At 37.5% G+C, this 24,493-nt stretch overlaps 1 protein-coding gene across 1 annotated transcript; it reads left to right on the top strand.

Moving 5' to 3' along the window:
• The first annotated feature begins 42 nt into the window (after positions 1 to 42).
• Positions 43 to 20,043, top strand: ZNF146 (zinc finger protein 146). The gene is made up of 3 exons (XM_014559023.2): positions 43 to 176; positions 8,555 to 8,791; positions 17,617 to 20,043. The coding sequence occupies exon 3, from the start codon at positions 17,744 to 17,746 to the stop codon at positions 18,620 to 18,622; it is 879 nt and encodes a 292-aa protein (XP_014414509.1). The 5' UTR covers positions 43 to 176; positions 8,555 to 8,791; positions 17,617 to 17,743; the 3' UTR covers positions 18,623 to 20,043.
• The last annotated feature ends 4,450 nt before the right edge of the window (positions 20,044 to 24,493 follow it).

Genomic DNA, 24,493 nt, shown 5'->3' with positions numbered 1-24,493 from the left:
GGTAATCAGATACCAGCCTGGGCTTGGCCGCTGTGACCGTGCGGGCCGCGTCGCGGAGATTTCTGGGAGTGCTCGTTCGGCCTCAGAGTGCGCAGGCGCAGCGCACCGAGTGGACATTTTGGTCTTTGTCCGCGGGTCAGTCCGGCCCCTGGGTCCACGTGGCGCGAAAATAGGAGGTGGGATGTGGGCGTCTTGGGCTGATGGGGTCGGGGAGGTTGAAGGGGAGGATTCCGGATCTATTGGGGTGCGGCGTGAAGATCGGGAGTGGGTTTAAATGCTTCTGGCCTACGTGTCGGGTGGGGGTGGGGGCCTCTGAGGAGGGTTCGAGCGTGCGTGACCCAGAGTTTGACCGCAAGTTTGACCGGATGTTTTAAGATTTTTGAGTGAGAAACTGTGGATGCAGGGTTGTGTATGATTGCGTCTGAGAGAGAGATGTAAGAGACCAGCGTTGAGATAATAACATCCGAGCCGCCCTTCCCTTGTCGAAAGTGCTGGTAATAACGGTGCCATGTTCCTGAAACATCTAATTTACTTGCAGATTTGAAGGAGGTTAAAAGCTAAGTGGTAAATAATTTAAAGATGGACAGTTATATAAAAGCGCATTTTAAAAATTGGGATAGAATACAAATCACTGTTTTTTTTTTTTTAACAAGCAAGAATATTCAAATGAACTTTTTGTTAGGGGTAGCCAGTCTCAAACGGTATCAAATATCCTGATCTTTAGGCTACTTTAATAGGGCTGCTATTAAGTCGTGGGGTAAACAGCAGCGTTACACTTTGAGAAGCAGTGTTATATAGCATAGAAAGCCGAGAGTTAGGGAGTCAAGGGTTTGGGGTTCTATATTAGACAGTTATCCTCGTTCTATTAAAAAAAAACTTGGTTCTTGCAATGTTTATCCATGAATCTGGACTAGATTTTCGGTGACCTAACTCCTAGATGCATCGAAGTGTTCCCAGGTTGTATGGATTTTGTGAAGTAACGAGGATAGTTTTTTCTAAGGAATCTACGTATAGTCATCCTTCACATTTTATGTAAGAGTTAAATAATTGGGTACCGAATCAGTAGCTATAAATCAGTAACCTTTAAATAGACAAACAACAGCCAGTTAGAATATATTATAGAAGAAAACCACTATTTACAAGGACAGTTTAAAAAAATTGAGGAATAAACAAGAAATGTGCAAACTATTGGAAAAGAATCTTAAAATACTGGTAGAGGGCATAACATAAGATGTGAACAAATAGATGTATCTTTTTCAATAGGAAAACAAATGTGGGCAAATTTAAGTAACCTTATTTTAATGTTATCCCAATGAAAGTATTTGCAGGGGTTTTTTTGTTTTGTTTTTTAACTAGGTAAGCTCATTCTGCAGTTCATATGGAAAAATAAGACGGGCTAGAATAGACATCTATTTGCATCTAAATGGAGTGGCCATTTATTTGCATCTAAAATGCAAAAGGAAAGCAGTTCGGGTGTGGGGAGATTGAGAGCCCATCAGTAACACTTTAAATTCTCAGAAATTGAAATAGTATTACTATTATTAGGAAGCAGGCCTATGAAGAGCAGTTCGATAGTATCTGTATATGTATTTTCTTTTTGATCTAATTATTTTACATATGAAAATTCATTCTACAAATGTACCTGAATTTGCATGAAATGGTACAGGTAGGAGATTGCTCCTGCCAACAATGTTTCATGGAGAAAAAGGTTAGAACAATTCATGCCCATCGGTAGGAGATTGGTTTGATAAAATTGTAGTATATGTATACAATAGAATGATTTGCAGCTGAGCAAAAGAATGAAGTGGAAGCTTTTTATATACTGACACTGAAATAACTTTAAACATGTGTTAAGTGAGAAATGCAGGATGCAGAATGCATGGTATGCTTCATTTGGAGTCAGAAATAGGAGAGATAAGAATAGATAAATATACTTGTGTTTGTTTCTCTTAAAAAACTCAAAAGATCCACAGGAAACATAAAAGTGGCTATCATATTCTGGTGAGGGTAGAGGTACTGGCATATATAGAACAAAGGCAAATACTTTTTTATGCTTTTTTTCCCTAACTTTATGAATTTAGTATATATTTAAAAGTCAAAGTAGTTATTTTTTTTAAAAGGAGGACATAGGCCGTGGAGCCAGACCCCTTCTGCCACTTTGTACCTTGGTGACCTTAGGTACTTAAACCTTGTGCTGCTTCAGTTTCTCATAGTATTTTAAGGGAAATAACAGTATCTGATTCACAGGGCGGTTATTACTATTATTGGCAAAATAATATTTCCTCAAAAATGGTACTGTTTCTGGTAAAAATTTCTGAAAGATTCAGATATTTAGATGCTCCAATTTTCAGGTTTAAATCCTTTTTTTGACATTTCTTTTTGTAACTGAAATGAGGAAGTTAAGCTTCTGTGTTCAAGTTACACTCACCTTTAGAAACTCCACTACCTCCTTCATGAGCTTTGTTCTTTGATTTCTATGATGGTTATTTTCTCGTGATTCTAATTCAGAGATTTTTTTTTAAAAAAATTTTTGGGGGGAGGAGGTAATTAGGTTTTTTACTTATTTATTTCATTTTTTTTTAATGGAGGACTGGGGATTGAACCCAGGACCTCGTGCATGCTAGGCCCCTCTACTACTGAGCTACACTCTCCCCGCTGGAGATTTTTTTTTCTTTTTTTGTTTTGTTTTGTTTTGTTTTGTTTTTTTGCAGGGGGGAGGTAATTAGGTTTACTTATTTATTTGATTTTTCAGTGGAGGTACTGGGGATTGAACCCAGGACCTCAGGCATGCTAGCCATGTGCTCTACCACTTGAGCTATACCCCTCCTCCCTTGGAGATTTTTTTTTATAATCCCAGTTGTGACTTAATTTGGGCCAGACTATATCAGAGATGATCTTCAAATTGCAGAACATCAGGAGAGAAGTACTGTATGACTGGTCCACCTTTAGTGATTGTATTTTTCCCTTTATAACAAAAATGTAATCTGCATGGTTTCATAATTTGGCACCATACAAATGTCCATTCCCCATCAGTCATTTAATAGAAGATTTTGACACCAATAAATAATCCTTAGCTGAATCAATGATTTTTTTCAGGGTAGCAAAGTGATGATTTTCTAATTTTTTCATTTCTTTTACATTTATTTGATTGCTACCTCAAATCGTGTCAAATTTGTCCTGGCTTTTTCTTGTTTAGGCATCATTTTAAAGCTACATTCTAATAACTACAACTAGTTTTATTTCTGGTAGTCATATTGTCATAGTTTTAGCTAAAAGAGGCTCCTTCATGCTGACTCCTCGTCTCATTTAACTTTGCCACCATTTAACTTTGAAAGCTTTCTTGCACTAAAAGCCCACCTTGCTCCTTCCCTCCCAGACTTGGGATCAGCCATTTCTCCAGGTTTCTCTGGTTCCTTTCTCTGGAGAATGGTGTTGGAGACCAAGATCTGGGTGTTTGATGTTCTCATGGCTGCAGAGGTAACGTTGTTTCAAGGCCATTTCAGAGACCGAGGTAGAAAATCCATTTTTAAAAAACATGAGTTCATATTAGTATTTCTAATTCGGTTTAAATGGTTTAATACTTTTACCTCATAATTAGCTCCTAACAGTATTTTATAGTAAAAAAATTTTAAATGGCTTCACATAAATATGTACTTATTTCTTTTATCCTGCAGTATAAGGAAAACGGTTTGAAAATAACAATATTGATAGTAATAGTAACTATAAACATACTATATCATGTGAAAAAAAGTTTTTTAATTTGTTGTTTTAATTGAAGTATAGTTGATTTACAATGTTATGTTAATTTCTGGTGTACAGCATAGTGATTCAGTTATATGTATATATTCTTCATATTCTTTTTCATTATAGGTTATCATCAGATACTGAATATAGTTCTCTGTGCTGTTCAGTAGGACCTTGTTGAAAATTTTCTTTATAGTTATTTTTGTCCTTAGAATGCATCCCAGTAAAGATGTTTAGTCAAAGTTCTCTGTTCTAAAGTGATTTGAAATAAATTCTTTGAGGAATTGTATTACCAAGTTAATGTACAGTTGAGTCATTTGTTTCAATTTGTTTTCAAGTTCAAGGACTGCTTTTAGAAAATGAATTTGATTATATAAAAAAAATAAGTAATGCATTTTTATGATGCAACGAAAACGGTATCTCAGAGATAATCTCATTCTGCTCCCCTCCCTCATCACATTCTTCTCTTTCGCAATTAAATATAGTTTCCAGGGTTTTTTTGTTTGTTTGTTTCTTGTTTATCCTTCAAGTGTATTTTTTTGTTTGTTAGGTCATTAATGTATATTTGTTCTTCCCTCCTATTTCCCCACCTTCCTTACATAAAAGGTGTACTGTGTACATTTGTATTCCTCACTTTCTTCACTTAACAATATGTCCTGGAGATCTTTTTTTAGTCATCTCTCTTGTTTTTTAATTGCTGTATAAATAAGATGCCATTGTGTGTGTGTGCTGTAGTTGATTCTGCTGTTGGATACTTGGGTTGTTTCCAATCTTTTGCTGTTACTGTAGTGAATAATTTTTTTCTGTTGTCATCTGTACTTATGCAAGATTATCTCCAGAGTAGGTTGCTACAAGTGGAATTGCCTAGTGGAGCTAAGTACTTTCATTTCCATTAGCAGTCCACAAGAACACCTTTCCTCCTAGGACCTTATCATCAAACTGTAGTGCTGAATATTTGATTTTTTTGCTAAAGGTATGAGTGGAAATTGGTATCTCGGTGTGGGTTTAATTTACATCTCTTTTATGAGTAAGGTTGAGTATCTTCATATGTTTGAGGACCACATGTATTTATCTGGGAACTGTCTGTTCATATCCTTTTTCCCATTGTACTATGGGGTGCTTTTTCTAGGAGCTGTTACATTACATTAGAAACGTTAGCCCTATGTGAAATGAGTTGCAGTTTTTTTCTAAGTTTTAAATTTTGACCTTGTTCACATTGTTCATTTCTTTTTTTTTTAAACCATGCAGAATCATGAAGTTTTTATTTTTATGTAGTTAGATTTATCAGTCTTCATTTATGGTCATAGAAAGCCTTTTCCACTCCAGGTTTCACCTATACTTTCAGATCCTCACACAGTTATAATTTTTATAGGACTTCATTTTCAATTTATATTTTTAATCCATTTGGAGTTTATCCTGGCATATGATATTGGGTATGCATCCAGGTTTATATTTTTCTATTAGGAAACCTAGTTCTTCCAACACTGTTTATTAAAAGGCCTAAACACTATTTTAAGATTCCATTTTGATCATATACTAAATTCTCATGTATTTTGTCTATTTCTGGACTATATTCATCCATCTTCTGGTCTATATTCACATACCAATATTTATCTTTTTATTAAATATGCTTTATAATTTTGTTTTAATATCTAGTGTAGTTAATTTCCTCCTATTTCTTGTCTTTTTTGGTTACCTAGCTATTGCTTTTTTTTTCTATGTAAACTTTAGAATCAGCTTGCTAGGAAGAAAACTTACTGATACTGTATTAAATTCATAAAATAATTTAGGGAAAGGGACATTAGCTCTTTGTCATGTTAAATAGTCCTGTCCATGTACATGACATGTCTTTTATATATTCCAGTTTCCTTTTGGGTCCTAAGAGTGTTTTAAAATTTTCTTCATTAAAGTTTTAGACACTTTTTGCTAAGTTTATTTCTAGGTACTTTATCTTTTATATTGCTAGGTATGAATAGAGTTATTGTTGTGATACATATAAAGCTTGTTGATTTCTATAAATTGATTTTATTCCTTGCTTAACTTACTGAATTATTACTTATATTAAATAATGAGGCAGTGGGCATCCTTATCTTTATTTAGAATTTAATAGAAATGCCTTTGCCAGTGTTTGTGCTTTATATAAGATGCTGGCTTTGGTGATGAGATATAGATTATGACTATCAATATATATATGTGCCAGTGCTGCCTGTGTCTCTGGGGATGTGAGTAGAGACAAAAAGTTTAAGGCAGAGGCCACAGCTGTGCGTCAGATGCAACAACCACGAAAGATCACATTAATCAAGAAAACACAAATCCCTCTAAACTCTGATAACTGCTGTTTTTTAAAAAGTCAAACAGAACAAAAGTAAGATGTCCATTCCTATTTTGTTTTCTTTCCATTTCCTCCTTTTGGTGACCATTTCTTAACTCAGTTCCTTCATTTATCTTTGTGTTCTTTTTATAGCTTTGCTTGCTTATTAAAAGTTTTTATGTCTTTTTAAAAAATGAGTTTTGTTACATTCTGTTTCATTTTTTATCTGCTTGTGACAGTATTTTTCAGATGAGTTTAACTTGGAAAATTATACTCTTCAAACAGTATAAACAAACAAAATATTTTGTTACTCCTGTTTGTTTGAGGTAGATTCTCCTAGTATGCAGTACATAGTAGTATTCTGTGCTTCAAAGCTCACATGCCTCTTCTGGTGTCTAATAGCAAAGGACTGCCGCACCACTCTGGCTCCATGACCCTAACCTGGTTGAGGTTGACTTCTATCTCCACCTCCCATCAATCTTCGTGGAACTTGCCTTCTAGGATGATGCATTCACTTTTAGAAGTTGCTAAATCTGGGGTCACCCCACTCCCAAGTACTTTTTAAGCCTACTTTTTCTGCTTCCCTTGCAATCTCTTTCGGTTTAATCTAGGTCTGGCTTTCATCAGTTCCCTCTTAGGTGAGGCCTACTCATTCTGTAAGGAAGTATTAGCTGCAGATTTCTGAACTCCCTAAGTCCTCAGACTCTCCCTCAGCATTCCCAGTTCTTCCTGGGCTTCTTTGCAACTTCCTGTTTAGGCCTCCTGTTTGAATTTCCCTTTCACAGAGACACGTGGAGTCTGGGAGGGGTTTTGGTCACCAGTTTTGTTCATTATTAGACTTGATTACAATAATTTTTATCGGGGTGAATCCCCAGTTCGGAGAATGAATATTTGCTGGTTACTTCTGGGATCTGTTACCTCAAAGACTTCTCACCATTGTCTAGTCTTTCTTACTACACCTATCACGCTGTTGTGGTTCCTGCACCACTTATGCCATTTTGAGTATTTTGAGCCATACTTATGTATAATTTAGAGTTAGTGTAAATTCTCTCTACTAATTTCACTAAAATTGTAGTGTATGGATTAGCTGCTTGCTACGCACCCGTCACCCTGTTATTCTTGATGTTCTATATGGTTTTCAGAAGTACTTGGAAGATTCAAACTAAGCAGCCTCCATCCTTCTTTGAAACCTTTCCTTGTCTCCACACTCACAGCAACATTACTCCCTGGTCTTCAGCAGCAATGATATTCTGACAACTGACAAATTCCTGCTTCCATTCTAGGCCTATTCTGAGCTCCTTGTTTATATATGCAATTGTCTGTTGGATACATTTGCCTGCATGTTCCTCAGAAACCTGACACTCTGAATGTCCAGATCAAACTTGATCTCCTTCCTCTTGCAGGTGGTTTCTAGGCAACTCGCCCTCTCGTGTTTATCTCTGTGTGCATTACTGTTTAAATCAGCTCTAAGCCTTCCACCTGCCACCCTAGTACAAATTGGTGACCAAGCTTTTTCAACACACATAGTAGATAGAGTGTATGAGTAGTAACTTATGCTTTTTTAGGGTTTTGCTTTTTTTTTTTAAAATGATTTCAGCTTTATAGAAAATTTGCATATACCCTTTCTAGAGAAGGGTGTCTCTATACAGAGAAGTCCCATATACCCTTTACCCAAATTTACCATTTACACTGGTATTTTTTTTCTTTATTTTTCCTTCTCTCTCTCCAAATATGTGTTTAATTTCTTTACTGAACTATAAGACTAAGTTGTATACATTATCCCTTTATCTGTGAATACTGTAATATCTGTAATATCTAATGTACTATAATACTGTAATAGCTGTAATTACAGCATTCGTTTTTCTAAGAACGAGGACATTCTTAACCACGGTATAGTAATCAAAACCAGAAAGTGTACAATACTATTATTTAATCCAAAGTCCACATTCAAATTCTGTCCATTGTCCTAATAATGTCCTTAAAAACATCTTTTTGAATGTATGGATGAACATATATTTACAGGACACTTTAAATATGTAGTTTCATTCAGGGTATATTGCAAACAAAGTAAATATTAGGACTCTACGAAAACTTTGGCTGTTTTTTTTCCTGAATACTGTCAAGAAAAACTTCCTACGCACTGCATCCATGTGGCTTGGTTCTGATAGGCTTATGTTGTTATAGTCATAGATCAGAGTATTGAATTCATGCAGGAAGAAGTTGCCAGGTAATCCGCTCAGGAAGCTGTGTGGGAGTGTGGTGCTAGAGAACTGTAGGAACCAGTCGTGTAAGGTGTGGGCAGCTTTCCCTATGTAAGTAAAATTCTGAAAATAAATTCCCTCTTTCTTCCTCCGTTCTGGATCTGTGGAGCCTAAAGTGGTTTAATGAGTATGGCTTTGAGATTCAGGAATCCAAATAGTCTTAGTCTCTTTGCTCGTATAGTTGTGTGTGTGCTTTAATCTCTAAGGCAGAAAGTCACTACTTTGTTCTTTTTCACAGGGCCTCTTCCTCGTGAAGTCCTGGGAACCGCAGCCTCCTCATCCTTCAGAAGGCCCGGCGGCCCAGGGCTCAGCCCGAGTTCTAGGACAGGACTCTGGCTCCAGCATTAACCTTCTAGTGCTGTGTCATTTCCCCAGTAGCAGGTTATAAACTGCCCAAGCTGTGTGTGATCCTTTGTTGAAGCAAGAAGACGAACTCTGGATGGTGGAGGAAGAGGTAGAACAGAAATTTGTGCAGGTGAGTGAATCACAGCCAGGCAGGTCACAGTTGTGCAGTCAGCATTGCCACCTCTGAAATGCTTTTAAGGATGTTTTCTTAGAGGCCCTAGTCCTAGAGTATCAGTTGGTATGAATTCTTTGGATACCTGAAGGACATTTTTTCTTTCAGTAGTCTACTTCTTAGTAGATTCCCGAGGGCCACGTGCCCCCTCATCTCTATTCTGCATGTCAACACTTCGCACTCATTTGTGCTGCCTCTGTGTGATGGTTCTTTCACGACACCCTCAGTCTCACCTCTCCTGATGTGTGTAGACTCCTTTCCTCGTGCGTTGTCTTCTATATGTCTTAGATCTTTACGTGTCGTCTGGTATTTAGTTTCCTTTTTATTACTTACCAGTTCCTCTCATTCTCAGTGGTTACATGCCTTGGCATTATGTTTCACATCTGTGATCATCCTTTCTGTTGTCTTCTTACCCAGTGCCCCATTTTACATCAACAAACTCCTGCCTCCCTCCCTGCCACCCCTCTTTCAGAAGTTTTTGCCTTAGAAATCAGTTCTGCCTTTCTGCTGTGTGCGTGTATGTATGTATGAGTGTACGAGTCTGTATTTTTTAATATGATACATGAATTACTAACAACTTTTGAACATCAAGATATTCAGTGAGAAAGTCTCTTATCTCTGTCCCTCAGTCCTGTAGTTCTTTTTCAAAGATGCGGTCACTTTTAAGAGTTTCATGTGTATCCTTCTTGAGGTAGTCTGTGTATAAACCAGCATATATTATGTGTCTGTGCTGCAAATATGAATATATATAAGCCTTCAGTTTTCCTTTTCATATAAATGGTGGTATGTATTCTATTGTGTCCAGAATTTTCTTTTTTTCTCTATCAACACTTAATTTGTTTAACATGTCTCCTACTAATGGACATTTAGGTTGTTTCCAGGCTTATGGGATTGAAGGTACAAGTGTGTATACTTGTCTGTATTGCTTTGCAGAGATGTGCAGATACAGTCACGTTATAGTTTACTCTAAGTGGAAATGCTGGATCAAAGTTACGTTTATAGATTTGATAAAAATAGGCACATAGTTCTCAAAAGAAATAAATCAATTTACATTGCTACCAACATAGTATATTTATGTATTCAGTAAGTATTGAACGATTTGTATTTGGCACCATTTCAGGTACTAGGGAGATGTAGGTGATCATAGCAGTCAAAAATTCCTCCCTCCTGAGGCTTACATTCTGGTTAGGAAAAACAGACTATAAGTAAATAGGTAAAAAATATATTGTCAGATGGTGGTGAGTGCTATGGAGAAAAATGAAGTAAGGAAAACTGGCATAGAGGGCCATTTGGGGATTATAATTTTAAAAAAGTTGGTTACAGAAAGGTCTCAGTAAGAGGATGACATTTGAAAAAAGAGCTGAAGAGTACGAGAGTGGGGCATGCCGGCATTTGGCAAAGAGCATTCAGCTACAAGGAACTAAAATTGTTAAAAACCCTAAGGCTGGAGCTTCCTGTTCAAGAAATAGTAATCAGGGCAGTGGGCTGGGGCAGAGGGAGCAAAAGGGAGTAAGAGTAGGTGTGGTTCAGTAACAGGCCAGATCACAGACTTGGCCTTTGTTCTGAGTGATTTGGGAGGCCGTCAAAAGGTTTTGAGGTGAGGCATGAAAAGATCAGAATTACATTTTGGCTGCTATAAAGTACGGTGTAGGGGACAGAGGCTGGGGGGATAATGGGAGGCTCCCGCAGTAATCGGTAGTAGTTGTAGTTAGTGACAGGTAGTCAGATTCTTAAGGTATTTTAAAGGAATAGCTGACTGTTAGATTTTATGTCAGTTATGAGAGAAAGAGGAGTCACTGGTGACTCTCTAACTGGAAGAGGATGAGTTACCATTTCCTGAGATGGGAGGGGCTTCAAGAATTTTGGGAGACAGATCAAGAGTTTTCTTTTGGACTTGTTAACTGTGACATGTCTACTGATCCATCATGTCAGTGCATACACATGTAGGTAGGCAGTTTGGATACACAAGTCAGGAATTCAGGGAGCTAGAAAGTTGTGAGCTCTTCTGTTCTGCTATACTGACAAGCTGCTTTATTCGGCATGGTGTCTCTGCATTTCCTCGCTCAGTCCTACTTTTCTTACCACTCAGGGAGGGTAGTGGGTCCACCTGGTCTCCTGCATCCAGCCTCCATTCCTGGATTCTGTTGTTAACAAGGAGGTAGTGATGTGGCCCTTGGAGCTGTGCCTTGTGTTTTTGGAGAGCACTGTGTGATATGTCTTCTAAAAACAGCAATGGCAGCTGCCAGCTCATATCCTTCCTCATGAAGACATTAGAATTATAGCTACCTACTACTCTTACCAGCAATGCAATTTCCCCCCCTTTTTTTTTCCTCTTTCTTCTTCCCAGACATAAAATGAGCAGAGGTGTCTTTATTTTACCATTTTAGAAGAAAGGACCTATTTATGTTTGAGTCATCCCTCTAGGAATTCTCTCCCTCTTTGGCTTGATTGGTATCTTTGAAGACCTGAGATGTTGCTTTACCGATCTAAGTGTTTCCTCATCTTCTGCTCCCCCTGCCCCTTCTCTCTGTCCTCTTACTGGAGGTGGCTGCTGGAAGTCTGCAGTCTGCCTTTCCTCCTGCCTTTTATAAATTAATTTCCAAAAAGGATTCATCCATTCTGAAGTCAGAAGTAATGCTTTCTGTAAATATCCCGTTTTTATTTTGGCACCCGTAGGCTTTCCGTCTTGCCCACCATAATTTCACCTGTTTACAGAATAAACAGCTGTCCAACTGGCTTCATTTTCATTGTGTCAGAGAGTGAAATCATTATCCCACCCAAACTAGAGATTTCAGCTCATTATTTTCAGGTCCAGACATCACTTCAGAGCATTTTCAGATTATATCTGGATTATTTCTTTTCTCATGGTCCTTGTGATATGGTCAGTCAAACCTTTTAAAAGGTATACTTTGCTCTAATTAAGAGATGACATGTTAACCTTGTGAATATAAATGTGAACCTATTTCCTTTTTCTGTAAAGTTTTTTGAATCTTGGCCTTTGATTATGAAATGCCCCACCCATCCAGTTCCTGCTTATCATTTAAACCTGTTACCCCTCTCCATCCTTCACATTTTCCAGTAGAAATTCAAAAGTCCTCAGTAAATAACATCTTACATGTTTTTAAATTTTTATGTCTGGAATCTGTCTTATGAACCTATTGAAAGGGAGGCCTCTTTTATTCTTTCTGTCTGCAGTTTTGATTACACAAGCTTGTTAAATAATCTTGTGGTAACTTGTTAAATAATCTTGAATTATTGTTGTGGTAGGATTTTTAAAAAATCAGTTCTTAACATCTTCAAACATTAAAAACATTGAAAGAAGAGTTCACCGATCTTCTGTATACCCATCACATATATTCAGTAATTAGTGTTTTGCCATGTTTGATGTGTCTGTCCCAGTGCACGCATATTGTGTGTACCGGAACATGAATCCTAAAAAATTAAGTGTGGATTTTCTAGAGGTAGTGGCCTCCCCCTACATAACAAAAACACCATTATCACACCTTCGATGATTAGTCATAGTGTGCTAACATTATGGAATAGTCCATGTTCAGGGTTCCCCACTTACTTCCAAAATACCTTCTATAACGTTTTTTTCCCCAAATGCCAGAATCCAGTCTAGGTTTAAGGCTTTTTAGTTTTTAAACTCTAAAACTGTCCTCTCCTCCTTTTTTCCCCCCTTGACATTGCCCTCAGCATTTAAAAAATACTTCCTGTCAGCCATTCAAAGAGAAGAGTAGCGCTGTCACTACAGTTCAGCCCCTCAGGTTATAGCATACATGTTAAGACTTAGCTAAGTACGAATTTGTGTTTAAAAATACTGCATGTGAAATATTTTAGGAAAAGTGAATGTGATTGTGGTTAGAAGTTAAGGGAAAGTAAGAGACAAGACTGGAGAAGTCTTTTTAGGAGCACGTTACTGGAGCTGCTTCCAGGAGGTTCTTTAGCTTCTAAGAAGTGTAAAAAGTAGGAGGGGATCAGGTTAAGCCAAAGGACATGAGGAACATAGTGTGTGTAATTGTGACTAATTGACTGCATCCTTAACATGCTTGGCAGGCTTTCCTTAGGGCCCTGAACTACTTTACTGCTTAGAATGCTCTTCCTCCAGATACTGTAAGGATCACTCTTCATGTCTTGCATCTTGCCTTCTCAGGGGCCACTCCATCTGAAACTGAAACTCTTTATCCCTTCCCTAATTTTTTCCCATAGCACTTAAAACTTGATAGCAAACCTCCTTTATTAGTTTGTTTATTATTTTTCTCTGTCCACTAGAGTGTAAACTTGATGGGGGCAGGGAATTTTGTCAGTCTTGTTCAATACTGTTTACCCCTGAAGTTTAGACCTGTGCCAGGCACATAGTAAGGGGGAGAAGAAGGTATTTCTTGAATGAATAATGAGAAATGTTTTGAGTATCCGTTCTCTAAAACTTCTTGGCCTTAGGATCTCTTCATGTTTTGTTGTTGTTTTAATAACAGCTTTATTAAGATATAATTCAGATAACATAAAATCCACCCTTTCAGGGTATACAATTCAGTGATTTTTTAGTATATTAACAAAGTTGTGCAATCATCACCATTATCTATTTCCAGAACATTTTCATCACCATAAAAGGAAACCTGGAGCCCATTAGCAATAACATTTGTATTCCTAAAACTTGAGGACCCCCAGAGAGCTTTGGTTTCTGTGGACTTCTGTGGCGTTTACTTTCATTAAAGTAAAATTGAGAAACTTCTAAAAACATTTATTAATTTAACAAATACTGCAAATAATAATCTAATTACATATAAACTTAAGTTACATTTCTAAATAAACAGTTTTCCACAATAAAAAAGTTTAGTGAGAAGAATGGTATTGTTTTGCATATTTGTAAATATCTTTACTGTCTGGATTAATAGAAGACAGCCAATTCTCATTTCTCCTGTTGTAACCTGTTGTTTTGGTTGAAGTGTATTAAAAAATTGTGGCTTCACACAGATGTAGTTGGAAAAGGGAGAAGTGATTTAGTAGCCTTTTCAGATAACTGTGAATAGCCTTTGGTACTATACCAACACTTGACAAGTGGTAGTTTTTTCAAGATTAGCTGTAATGTGAAATTTTAAACTATATTTTTGTTCTCTTACATAAAATCCATTGGTTTGTCTTAAACTTTGAATGGATCTCTTACTCATGCATGATTTTGTAACATCACACATTGGTCAACTGAATTATGCAGATCTTTCAAATGTTGACATATCTCATAATATCAAAACATCGTATTTTGTTAACATCACCAATCTTACTAGAAAAATCTTTAAAGTACTGGGAAACTATCAGTCTCATGGTAGAGGATACAGGTTTTCCAAAATTCCGATTTTTGCTTGAAAACTCAAATTCAATCATTGGCAACATGGGCTGTCAGTTGTTTCCCTTGAGATGATTATCTTACTTTATTCTGTCTGAAGAAAGTTCTCAGCAAACAATACCCAAATCTTAATAACCATAGCTTGTGAGGCATTTATTAATTTATTTAAAGCAAATTAATGGTGCTCTGTGAAATAAAGTAAAAATGGTGCCCCATGAAAAAAGTGGCTAAATTTAGCTCACAACTTAAATGATCTGCCCAAGTGCTTTTCCTTGAGATGACTGTCTTCTTCTGGTGTACAACAGAAGTATATGTGCATATGTATGAAATTATATTTCTTTACATATGTAAATAACTGATATTTACCATACTTTTTGTTTGCTTGCTTGGTTTCCTGTATTTAGCACAGGCTCCCTTGGACTTTCTTCAGACTAGATCAAAGCCCTCTCGGTGCTAGTTTCCACGTGGTCAGATGCACTGGGAAATCTCTTTACATTTCTCCTCTTGGAGGTATTACTTCTAGAATTTTTGTCCTGCTCTTTCAGTCTAGACTGGCTGTACTCTGACCTGATAGTCAGCTCTTACGTTGCAGCTTTCATCATAGTTACCGTAGAAATTTTCTTCATTTTTTCCCCCCATGCATCTCCTCCTTTTTGGATTCTGTACCTTTTGCCTTCTCTGTCTACTAATTTTGGTGGAACACATCTTCTACTAGTAACCTGGGAGAAAAGGTGCATTTTTGGGCTTTTGCATATTTGAAAAATGCCTTCATCTGACTATCTCATTAGACTGATAAGCTAAGCTTAAAATTTTTCCCTAAGAATTTTGTCTTCTAACTTCTTGTCTTTCTGTTGAGAAATTTGATTCTGATTCCTCTTTGACATATGTTCTTTTTTCTGAAAGCATTTATGGCCTCTTTTCTGTTTTGAAATGTCATAGTAATGTTTCCAGGTATGCATCTTACATTCATTGCGCAGGGTACCAGCAAAGAAGTCTAGAGGGTCATGACTTAGAGGAGAGGGAATTTTTTTTGTTCTTTTAATATTTCCTCTAATCAGTTTTCTCCTTGTGTTTTCTGGGACTTCTTTTACTCAGCTATTACGTTGGCTTATTATCCGAACTGTCTTCTTAAAGCTTCTACCAGGAAATGACCGCTGCGCCTCTGCTCATATTTCATTGGCCAGATGAGGTGCCTGGCCATGTGTGAGTGTGCTAGAGTGAAGCAATATAATCCTGCGCTAAGGAGACCCTGTTACTGGTGAATGGTAACACAGTCTGCCTCACCTTCCCTCCCACCCCCCACCCCAACGTTTTAATTTCTGTGGGATCCTTTTCTCTCCATTTCTTGATTACAAAATTCTGTTATTGTTTCACTGATAAAACATCTTCTCATAACTGTCTGTGATTGGTTTTAGGGTTGTTCGCTGTGCCTTACCTTTATTTCTGTAGTCTTTTTTCCTCTTAATGTTGATCTTTCATTTTAGTGGGGTTCCTCAAATATGTGTGGAATATTGGCTGCACAATCATATTTAAGGGTGATTGACTGAAAGGTAAGCTCTTTTGCGCCTGGGTGCTTCTAGTCTCTGGTAGACTTCAGTGGGTGAAAAGTGGACTGCCTCATGGACTCAGGGTCTCCTCCCTGCAGAAGGGTTATACTGCCTTCCTCTCATGAACTTGCATGTGGCCAGCCCCTTTGTTTAGGCAAAAATATGAGTACAGACAAATATCATTTTGGAGGGAGGACATCCTATTTAAGTTTTTCACGGGCCTTTCAGTTTGTCCAGAGAATTCTTTCATATCCTGCTCACAAGTTGCCAACTTTTTTTGGCCTCAGCTGCGGACAGACCTGGAGGTCTCACCACATTACATATAGCTCCCACTGATTTCAGTTTGCAGCACCTCTCTCCTGTCATTTGTTGAGTGTTCCTGAGACTGGAGCTTCACTGATTAAATTTCTGCAAAGAATAATTTCCATTTCATACAGAGGAGTGGTCCTTTGGCCTCCTGACTGACAGTAGAGGTTCAGCTGCACCTCAGACAATCCTTTTTTTTCCAGCCATCATCCTTTATTCCGTCTTTTGAAGTACTTGATTTCCCTCCATTTCCTGAATCTTTCTGTTATTTTGTGGCACAAATTGGCTTGCTTGACAGTGGTGTCCTCTTTTGCACTACCTTTATGTTATTTGAACTTGCTCAGCTATTCTCTGTGTTGGAAATCTTCCATGTACTTTGGTATCGGAAATTTTGTTAATATTTCTGTGTGTTGATGTCTCCTATCATATTCTTTTTTTCTTGTTGGTTTGTGCCGTTTTCCCTTTTCTTGTCATTTTAATGGAGTTTTAGAAGGAAGTAGTTAGTATTTTCTTTCCCTTTCTTAGGAATTCCAGGTAGACTTTCTTAGTGTTATGTGCTCATCTCTTTATCCTATTTGTTAATTCCTCACTTTTTGTTACATTCAACTTGCTGGATTTTGAAATTAGGTTATTTTTCAAGAGTAATCTAAACTTCGTGTACCTATGAAGGTTAATTTTCAACCAGGGGTCCTCTTCTCAAAATTTAGTTGGAAACATTGGTCATGAGCATTCTTTCATACTATGAGATGGGCTACCAGAGTTTATCCCCCAAAAGCAGAGTCTGAAATTACTAGTAATGGGAAAATTCATAAGTGATGCTGCTAACTGAAAGCTATCATTTGAGTGCTTACCATGTGTCAGCCGCAGTTCCAAGCACCTTATACAGTAACTCCTTTAAATGATGATTCTTTGTACTCCATTTTAGAAGAAGCCTGAGGAGATAATGAGCAGATAGAGAGGCAGCAAAACTTGGGAGGCAAGTTGCATCCAGCTCCAGTAAAGTACAGACTAATGAAAAAAGCAGTGAATCTAAGAAAATTGGAAAAATACTTCCTCTGATTTCGAACAGTATATCTTTTTAAGGCAACAGCTTTTTCAGCTTAACCTAGAAAGGGTTTTGAAACACAATTTAGACTTAGCTATGTAGGAAAGAATCATCAATTTAATTAACTTGGAAATTCTGCCACAGCTTACTCCTTATGGTAATAATACCCTTTAGGTGTAAATCAGTGGGGAAATGCCTCGTTTAAAAAAAATTTGAACCCCATCTGATATCAGAATATTAATACTGGAGAGAAATCCTATGAATTTACTGAATTGTGGGAAAACTTTTACTCATGTCACACATCATTAAATGTAGAAGTCAGGCTAGAGAGAAACCCTGTGCTTTTAAGGAGTATTGAGAAGTGTTTATTTAGCTAGATGACAGATCTCATTGAGCAGGAGAAAATTCATACTGGAGAGAAACCAGCGAATGTAACAAAGCTTCATTGAGTATTAGAAAATTTATAGTTGGAGAGAAAGCTTTGAATGTACTGAGTATGATAAAGTTTTCTCTTGAACCTTATCTCTTACTCTACATTTGAAAGGTGATACACAGAGAAGCCCTACAAATGTAAGAAATGTGGAAATACCTTCAGCCAAAAGTAAATTCTCATTCATCAAAAAATTCATACTGGAGAGGAACCTTGTGAATGTGGGAAAGCTTCCATTCAGATGTCACACCTCAGTCAGCAGAGAATTTGTAGTGGGGCAAACCCCTTTGCCTGTAAGGTATGTGGGAAAGCCTTCAGCCACAAATCGAATCTCACTGAGCATGAGCATTTTCATAATAGAGAGAAACCTTTTGAATGTAATGAATGTGGAAAAGCCTTCAGCCAGAAGCAGTATGTCATTAAACATCAGAACACCCATACTGGAGAGAAGCTTTTTGAATGTAACGAATGTGGAAAATCCTTCAGCCAGAAGGAAAACCTTCTTACCCATCAGAAAATTCACACTGGAGAGAAACCTTTTGAGTGTAAGGATTGTGGGAAAGCTTTCATTCAGAAGTCAAACCTCATCAGACACCAGAGGACTCACACGGGAGAGAAGCCCTTTGTATGTAAGGAGTGTGGGAAAACCTTCAGTGGCAAATCAAACCTTACCGAGCATGAGAAAATTCATATTGGAGAGAAACCCTTTAAGTGTAGTGAATGTGGAACAGCTTTCGGTCAGAAGAAGTACCTCATAAAACATCAAAATATTCACACTGGAGAGAAACCATATGAATGTAATGAATGTGGAAAAGCCTTCTCTCAGCGAACATCACTTATTGTACATGTGAGAATTCATTCAGGTGACAAGCCTTATGAATGCAATGTATGTGGAAAAGCCTTCTCTCAAAGCTCATCTCTTACGGTGCATGTGAGAAGCCATACAGGTGAGAAGCCCTATGGTTGTAATGAATGTGGGAAAGCTTTCTCTCAGTTCTCAACCCTTGCTCTGCATTTGAGAATTCACACAGGTAAGAAGCCTTATCAATGCAGTGAATGTGGGAAAGCTTTCAGCCAGAAGTCACACCACATTAGACACCAGAAAATTCATACTCATTAAAAACCTGTGGATATCATGAAAATTGATAAGTGTTCATGAGGAATTTACACCTCCTAACACATGAGAAATAATCATTCTGAAGGAAAACATCACAAATGAGGGAAACAAAAGCTAAAAACTTAAAAGGACACCAGAGAACTCAGCCTGAAGAGAGACACTTGTATGATAAAAACCCTGTATCCAACAAAATACCTACAGCAGAAGTGATGCTGAAACTTTAGGTACATTTCCACTAAAACTGGAAATGGAAAACACGCTTATCATTGCTATCTGCATAGATTTGGAGATCTTCACCAACGTAATAAAAATAAGTTGGAAGTATTAGAAAGGAAGAGACTTATAGTATTGGTTTAGCAGAACAGAAGAGCTCTTGGAAACACCTATGCATTTATTAGAATTTATAATACGATAGAAACGGCATCAGGAGATGAGAAGATTATGGGACTATTTTAAAAATGATTTGGAGGTAATTTCTTCTCCAGGGAAAAAGAAAAGTAGATGCTGAACTTACACACAAAGGTAAGAGCCAAGGGGATTAAAAAGAGGAATATGAAAATGCTATATACTAAAATGGTTATGACCTTGGGAGTTGGGGAACATTCCTTAAACAGCAAATTGAAAAGTACGTAGCAGTTCTACTCTTGAGTTTGTGTGCTCAGAAAATACGTACCAGGCTTTTTACTGTGGCATGATCTGTAGTAGTCATAAATTGGAAACAACTTAAATGCCCATCAGGAACAAAATGGGAAATACTTAAGATGGAATACTGTATATCTGTAAAAATGTAATAAATGAGATCTATGTGTATTACAGAGAAAGATCTCAAATATCACATTAAGGGGAAAGAAAGTTGCAGAATGACATATAATACGATGACATTTTTGTAAATTTGAAGTAAAAGTTCTCACAAAATTCAGTGCTATTATATATTGGTAATGAATACCTTCTGTATGTATGTTTTTTAATTGTTTTTGAAATGATCGGAAGGATACAGACCAAACTCTTGGTAGTGGTTGCCTGTAAAGAGTGAAGAAGGGAGGGGGATGCGTGTGGGGGAGGGGAGGGGTTGGCTTGAGGGGGCTTCAGTTTTATATATAAACATCCATTTCTCTTTAAAGAAAAAAAAAGGACTGTAAGTAAATATATCGAAATACTGGTTAATTCTGGACTGTGGTATATGGATATCTTGTCTTATTTTTTGTACTTTTCTGTATTTTTAAATTTTCTCAAAATTAATAAGAATGGGTGTGAGGATGGGAACACTATACCAATGGAAACCACGTTCTGATGGATTCATTCCCAATCAGCTACTAAACTTTTTATAGAAGATATTTCTAAAATTTTATCGAGTGGATGGACTTGCTCTCTATGTAGTATGAATATCTATTTTATTAAAATTAAAAATGACAGCATAATCCAAATTTGTTCTATTTTATTTTTACATTATAGTGTACACTATATGCTCTGCCTTCACATTTCTGACACTTTTGTGATATGTCATTTGAGCTTAGGAATTTTTAAGAACATTTAGTTAAATAAGGATACATGGACAGACTTCATATAGTTTGTCTTTTTCCAATAAACTGATTTTGGAATGTTCATTTTCCTGCTCTGTAGATTTCCATGGTAACGGCATATGCATTAAAAATTAAGTTTTTGATTGTTTCACTTTTAAAAAGAGAAAACCTTTTAGCTTCCCAGAACTTCCACAGTTTGAGTTATATGCCAACACTTGGATCTGTTTTAACCTGCAGATTATTTCCTTCTTCTCACTGCTTTGACACAAATAGTTTTTTGTTTGCTTTTTCCAGCTTTATTAAGGTATAATAGACAAAATTGTAAGATATTTGAAGGGTACAACATGAGGATTTGATATACATACACATTATGAAGGGATTCTCACCATCAAGTGACTGTTACAAAGTGGAGAGGATGGGATAGGTATGAAAAAAGTGGTTCACACTGGACAGACTTCTGCTGTGTAAGCCGATCTTTCCTGAAGGTATTTTTTATTTAGTCCCTCATCACAATGTAACTTGATATAAATAATGTTATTAAAGGTTTTCTTGAATGATGAACATCAGTGATACAGCATTTGAGGTTGATTTTTTAAAAACCTTTTTAAAAAACTCTTAAACTCAGTTAAACACCACAGCATCACTGTATATCTTTTACTAGCCTTTTTGGAAGAATGACCATGACTTATATACTTAAATGTCTTTGTGAGTCTTGATCCTTTCTGATACGAAGTTCCCAACCCGTTTTTAAAAAAGGATGTTACATAGTAAATCTACTAAGGAATTGCACCAGATGTTTGTACACCATTTAAAATTGCCTCCACTTATCACCCACAGTAGGAAAAAGATTCTCTGTAAGGATTTCTGTTGGAAGAAATTTTCCTGAACTACTTTTTTTCTCCTTCATCTCTTATGTTTTACTTAGCTCTTAACTATGTTCCTGTGCTTTTGCAGCTTTGGCATCAACCGAGTAAAGCCTGTTGCTAAAACAAAACCAGGTGAATACCTTCATGTGTCTGTTGGCCATCCTTTAAGGTACCTGCCTGCACCACCCCCAGCAAGGCTGGTAGTGTTGACCCTTAGAGGGAAGTTGAGTCTGAAATTCAAAATTGTCGTTTTACTCAGTGTATCAGGAGGCAGATGACCTGAACTCCCTGAGTACGTCTTACTCCATCCTAATAGAGTGTAGATATAAGTGACCTGACTGTTGGAAACCTGAATCATTGTTAGTCAAGATTTATTAGTCATGGTTAACCCCACATTGCCTGTGTTGCCTGGATACATATTAATAGCTACCTTATATTGTACCCTACCATGTGAGGGACCATAAAACATCTTCCTTTATTGCCTTTTCCTCTGCTCGGAATGTCCATCCATTATAACTCTTAACTACCAGCTATCCAAATGTATTCATCAGAGGTAGAGATCCGTTGTCCCTCTTCCACTGACACTTTCCTTTTCCTTTCTGCGTTTTTTCCTCAGGAATCATAGGGTTTTGAATAATAACTACCAATAATTGAGTCTTATAATGTGTCAATACTCACATCAAGTCTCTGAAGTGTGTCATTTATTTCCATTTTACAGATGAAAATAGAATTAACATAGCTAGTAAATCATTTTCATCTTACAGATGAGAGAAATTTACATGGCTAGGAATTAACCATTAGTTCTCAAACCATTATTGGATTGATAATAGTACATCTTCAGAGATAAATTGGGAGGCTAAAGACTATTCAGTCCAATCCCTTTAGAAGTGAACAATAAAATGGAGCAGTTGGACTCAGGAACTATAATTAGCAGAATGGATATGGCAGAGTACCAAGTCAGTCAGCCTTAACAGCTTGATGAGTTCACAGGACCAAGGAAAATGACACTGAAATTATGAAAGAAGTATTGCTAGAATACCTCTATATGTACAATAGACATCTTAAAGGGCAAGAAAAGAACAGATGTATAAGGTAGAAGTAATTTAAAAATAATAGAAGAGGGACTAATGCTTCAGGGAAGGTTGAATAGATGTACTTTTCCCTATTTCCCTGACTGAGTACAAATAAAAACCCTGGATGTTTACAGAGAACAAACATAAGACTGAAAGGTGGAAAAAAGAAGGCAGGGTTGGGACCATGGGACCTAAGGAATAACATGGTGGTTAGTGCTCGGTTTTCTTTTTGCCTTGAATATCCAAGATCTGGAGCTGAAGAAGCTGGCAACCCAGAAATGCCAATTAGGACAGTAAAGCCCCAACAAGCTTGCTCTCTAACCAGAGAACAAGTAAAGGGACAGCCTAGTAAAGCAAAATTTTTATTTTTTTAATTAGAAAAAAAACTTGAATACAATTTATTTAGGTGGAGATACTGGGGATTGAACCCAGGACCCTGTGCATACTAAGCACACACTACCGCTAAGCTACGACCCTTCCCCCGAGAGAAGAATTTTAGATAATAGCTGCTCTCCTCTAGCCAAACACCATAGAAAAGATTGGCTACACCTGTACCAGCAAAGGCTGTGTTGGGGGCTTAGATTTCCACCATTGCCAGGCTGTGAAAAGGTGCTCCAGCCCTACGTCCCCTTCAGAAAAGGATGACTAGGGGGTTGGGACTGTTATCTCCACTGGGTGGTAGTGAGACAGCCCTCCCACCCGTGTTGTCAGTGTAGACCGTTTGCGGAGCTGGGAATTCTGCGCAGCAGTAATGAGGCACCTGTATCCCTCAGCCTTACTGGGTGGTCTCAGGGAGGCCAACTGGAATGTCAGGACATTCACCGCTGCTCAGCGTTAATGAGACCACACCCTTGTAGCGTCAGTGGAGACTGCCCAGGGCACGGTTATGATACACAGTCTTACCCCTCTTAGCCGGGGTGGTCACCAGTGGACGTCTAATGGGGAGCTGGAACTTCCCTCCCTGTTCAGCAGGAACAAGGAAGCCTTCCCCTCCTCAGGAGTCAAAGGAGGCCGAGTGGGGAACCTAGACTTGTACCCACAGCTGGAAGAAACAAGGTAGTGTCTCCAGCTCTCCCAGCCATGACAGTGTCAGAGGAAGCCAGCTAAAACTGAAAGTTTAAGTAAGATCTAGTATTATAATATAAAACCAAAAATAGAAAAATTACAGGAAAACTAGGAAATTTCACAGAAACAGGAAAATCTCAACGAGTAAAAATCAATACAGGCATACCTTGGAGATACTGAGTTCCGTTCCAGACCACTGCAATAAAGCGAGTATCGCAATAAAGCGAGTCACACAAATTTTTGGTTTCCCAGTGTATGTAAAAGGTACGTTTATACTATACTGTAGTTTATTAAAGGTACAACAGCAATATGTCTAAAAAAATAATGTACATAACTTAATTAAAAAATACAGTCCATTTCCAATTTGGATCAATGGCATAAATTTTTGAGTATTTGATATTGTCCCACAAATTGCTAAGGATCTGTTCTTTGTTCCCCCTAGCCCCCTGCCAATCTTCTCTCCGTTCCTCAGCTTGGGTAAATTTTATTGATCAACCTTCAAATTCACTGACTCTTTTCTTCTGTTATCTTCATTCTGCAGTGAGCCCATTTCAGTCTTAATATTACCATTTGGATTTTTTATAGTGTTTATGTCTGAGAAATTCTGTATTTCCATTCAATTAAAGAGTGAAATGTAGCATAGTCATAACTGCCTTAAAGCTTTTGTCTGATAATTCTAACATTTGAATCATCTTTACTTTGGTACCTGTTGATTTTCCTTTCCTTTGATAATTGATTACTTTTACTGGTTGTTTGTATATTATTTTTGGATTGTATACTGGACATTTAACATATTTCTGAGAGTCTGTTTTCTGTTAAAAGCAGCTGGATAATTATTTTTTTTAATTTTAGTAGGCAATATACCCACTTAGATCCAGACTGAAAGTTCTGTTTAACCTTCTGTAGGCAGTGGAGCCATCAATTCAGTTTTCAAAGATTTTGCTGTGCTACTTTGAGAATGCCTGCACATGTCCCACTCTGTTAGACTAGGACTTATACAGTGGTCTGTATCACAGTTCAGTTCTCAGAGCCTTTATTATGCTTCTTTGGGTCTGTCACTCATGTACAGCTTGCAGGTAAGTGTGGGTCTTGTGTCAGTTCATTCACAGAATTAGGGGGTCCTCCTGTAGGTCTCTTATCCAGGATTTCCTCCACATTCTACATCTTCCAGGAGCTCCTTCTGCTAGTCCTCTGGTTAGAAAGAGTGAGTTTCTGTCAGAATTTTGTCTGCTTCCCCTCTCTATGCTGTCAGACAACTCACTTTGGGGTGAGGTAAGAGTAGCAAGAGAGAGAAAGAGAAACAGTAATACACCCTTTTTGGACCCTACCAGTCTCTTAGTTCTGCTGACA

The sequence above is a fragment of the Camelus ferus genome, chromosome 9 (assembly GCF_009834535.1).
Source record: "Camelus ferus isolate YT-003-E chromosome 9, BCGSAC_Cfer_1.0, whole genome shotgun sequence".
In the NCBI taxonomy this organism is placed as follows: domain Eukaryota; kingdom Metazoa; phylum Chordata; class Mammalia; order Artiodactyla; family Camelidae; genus Camelus; species Camelus ferus.
Note: the sequence above shows the minus strand (reverse complement) of the source record. Positions and strands in the feature narration are given on the sequence as shown.

Bases quoted from the DNA above. Each gene is read 5' to 3' on its own strand.
- ZNF146 (XM_014559023.2), top strand. From the start codon at position 17,744: ATGTCACACCTCAGTCAGCAGAGAATTTGTAGTGGGGCAAACCCCTTT.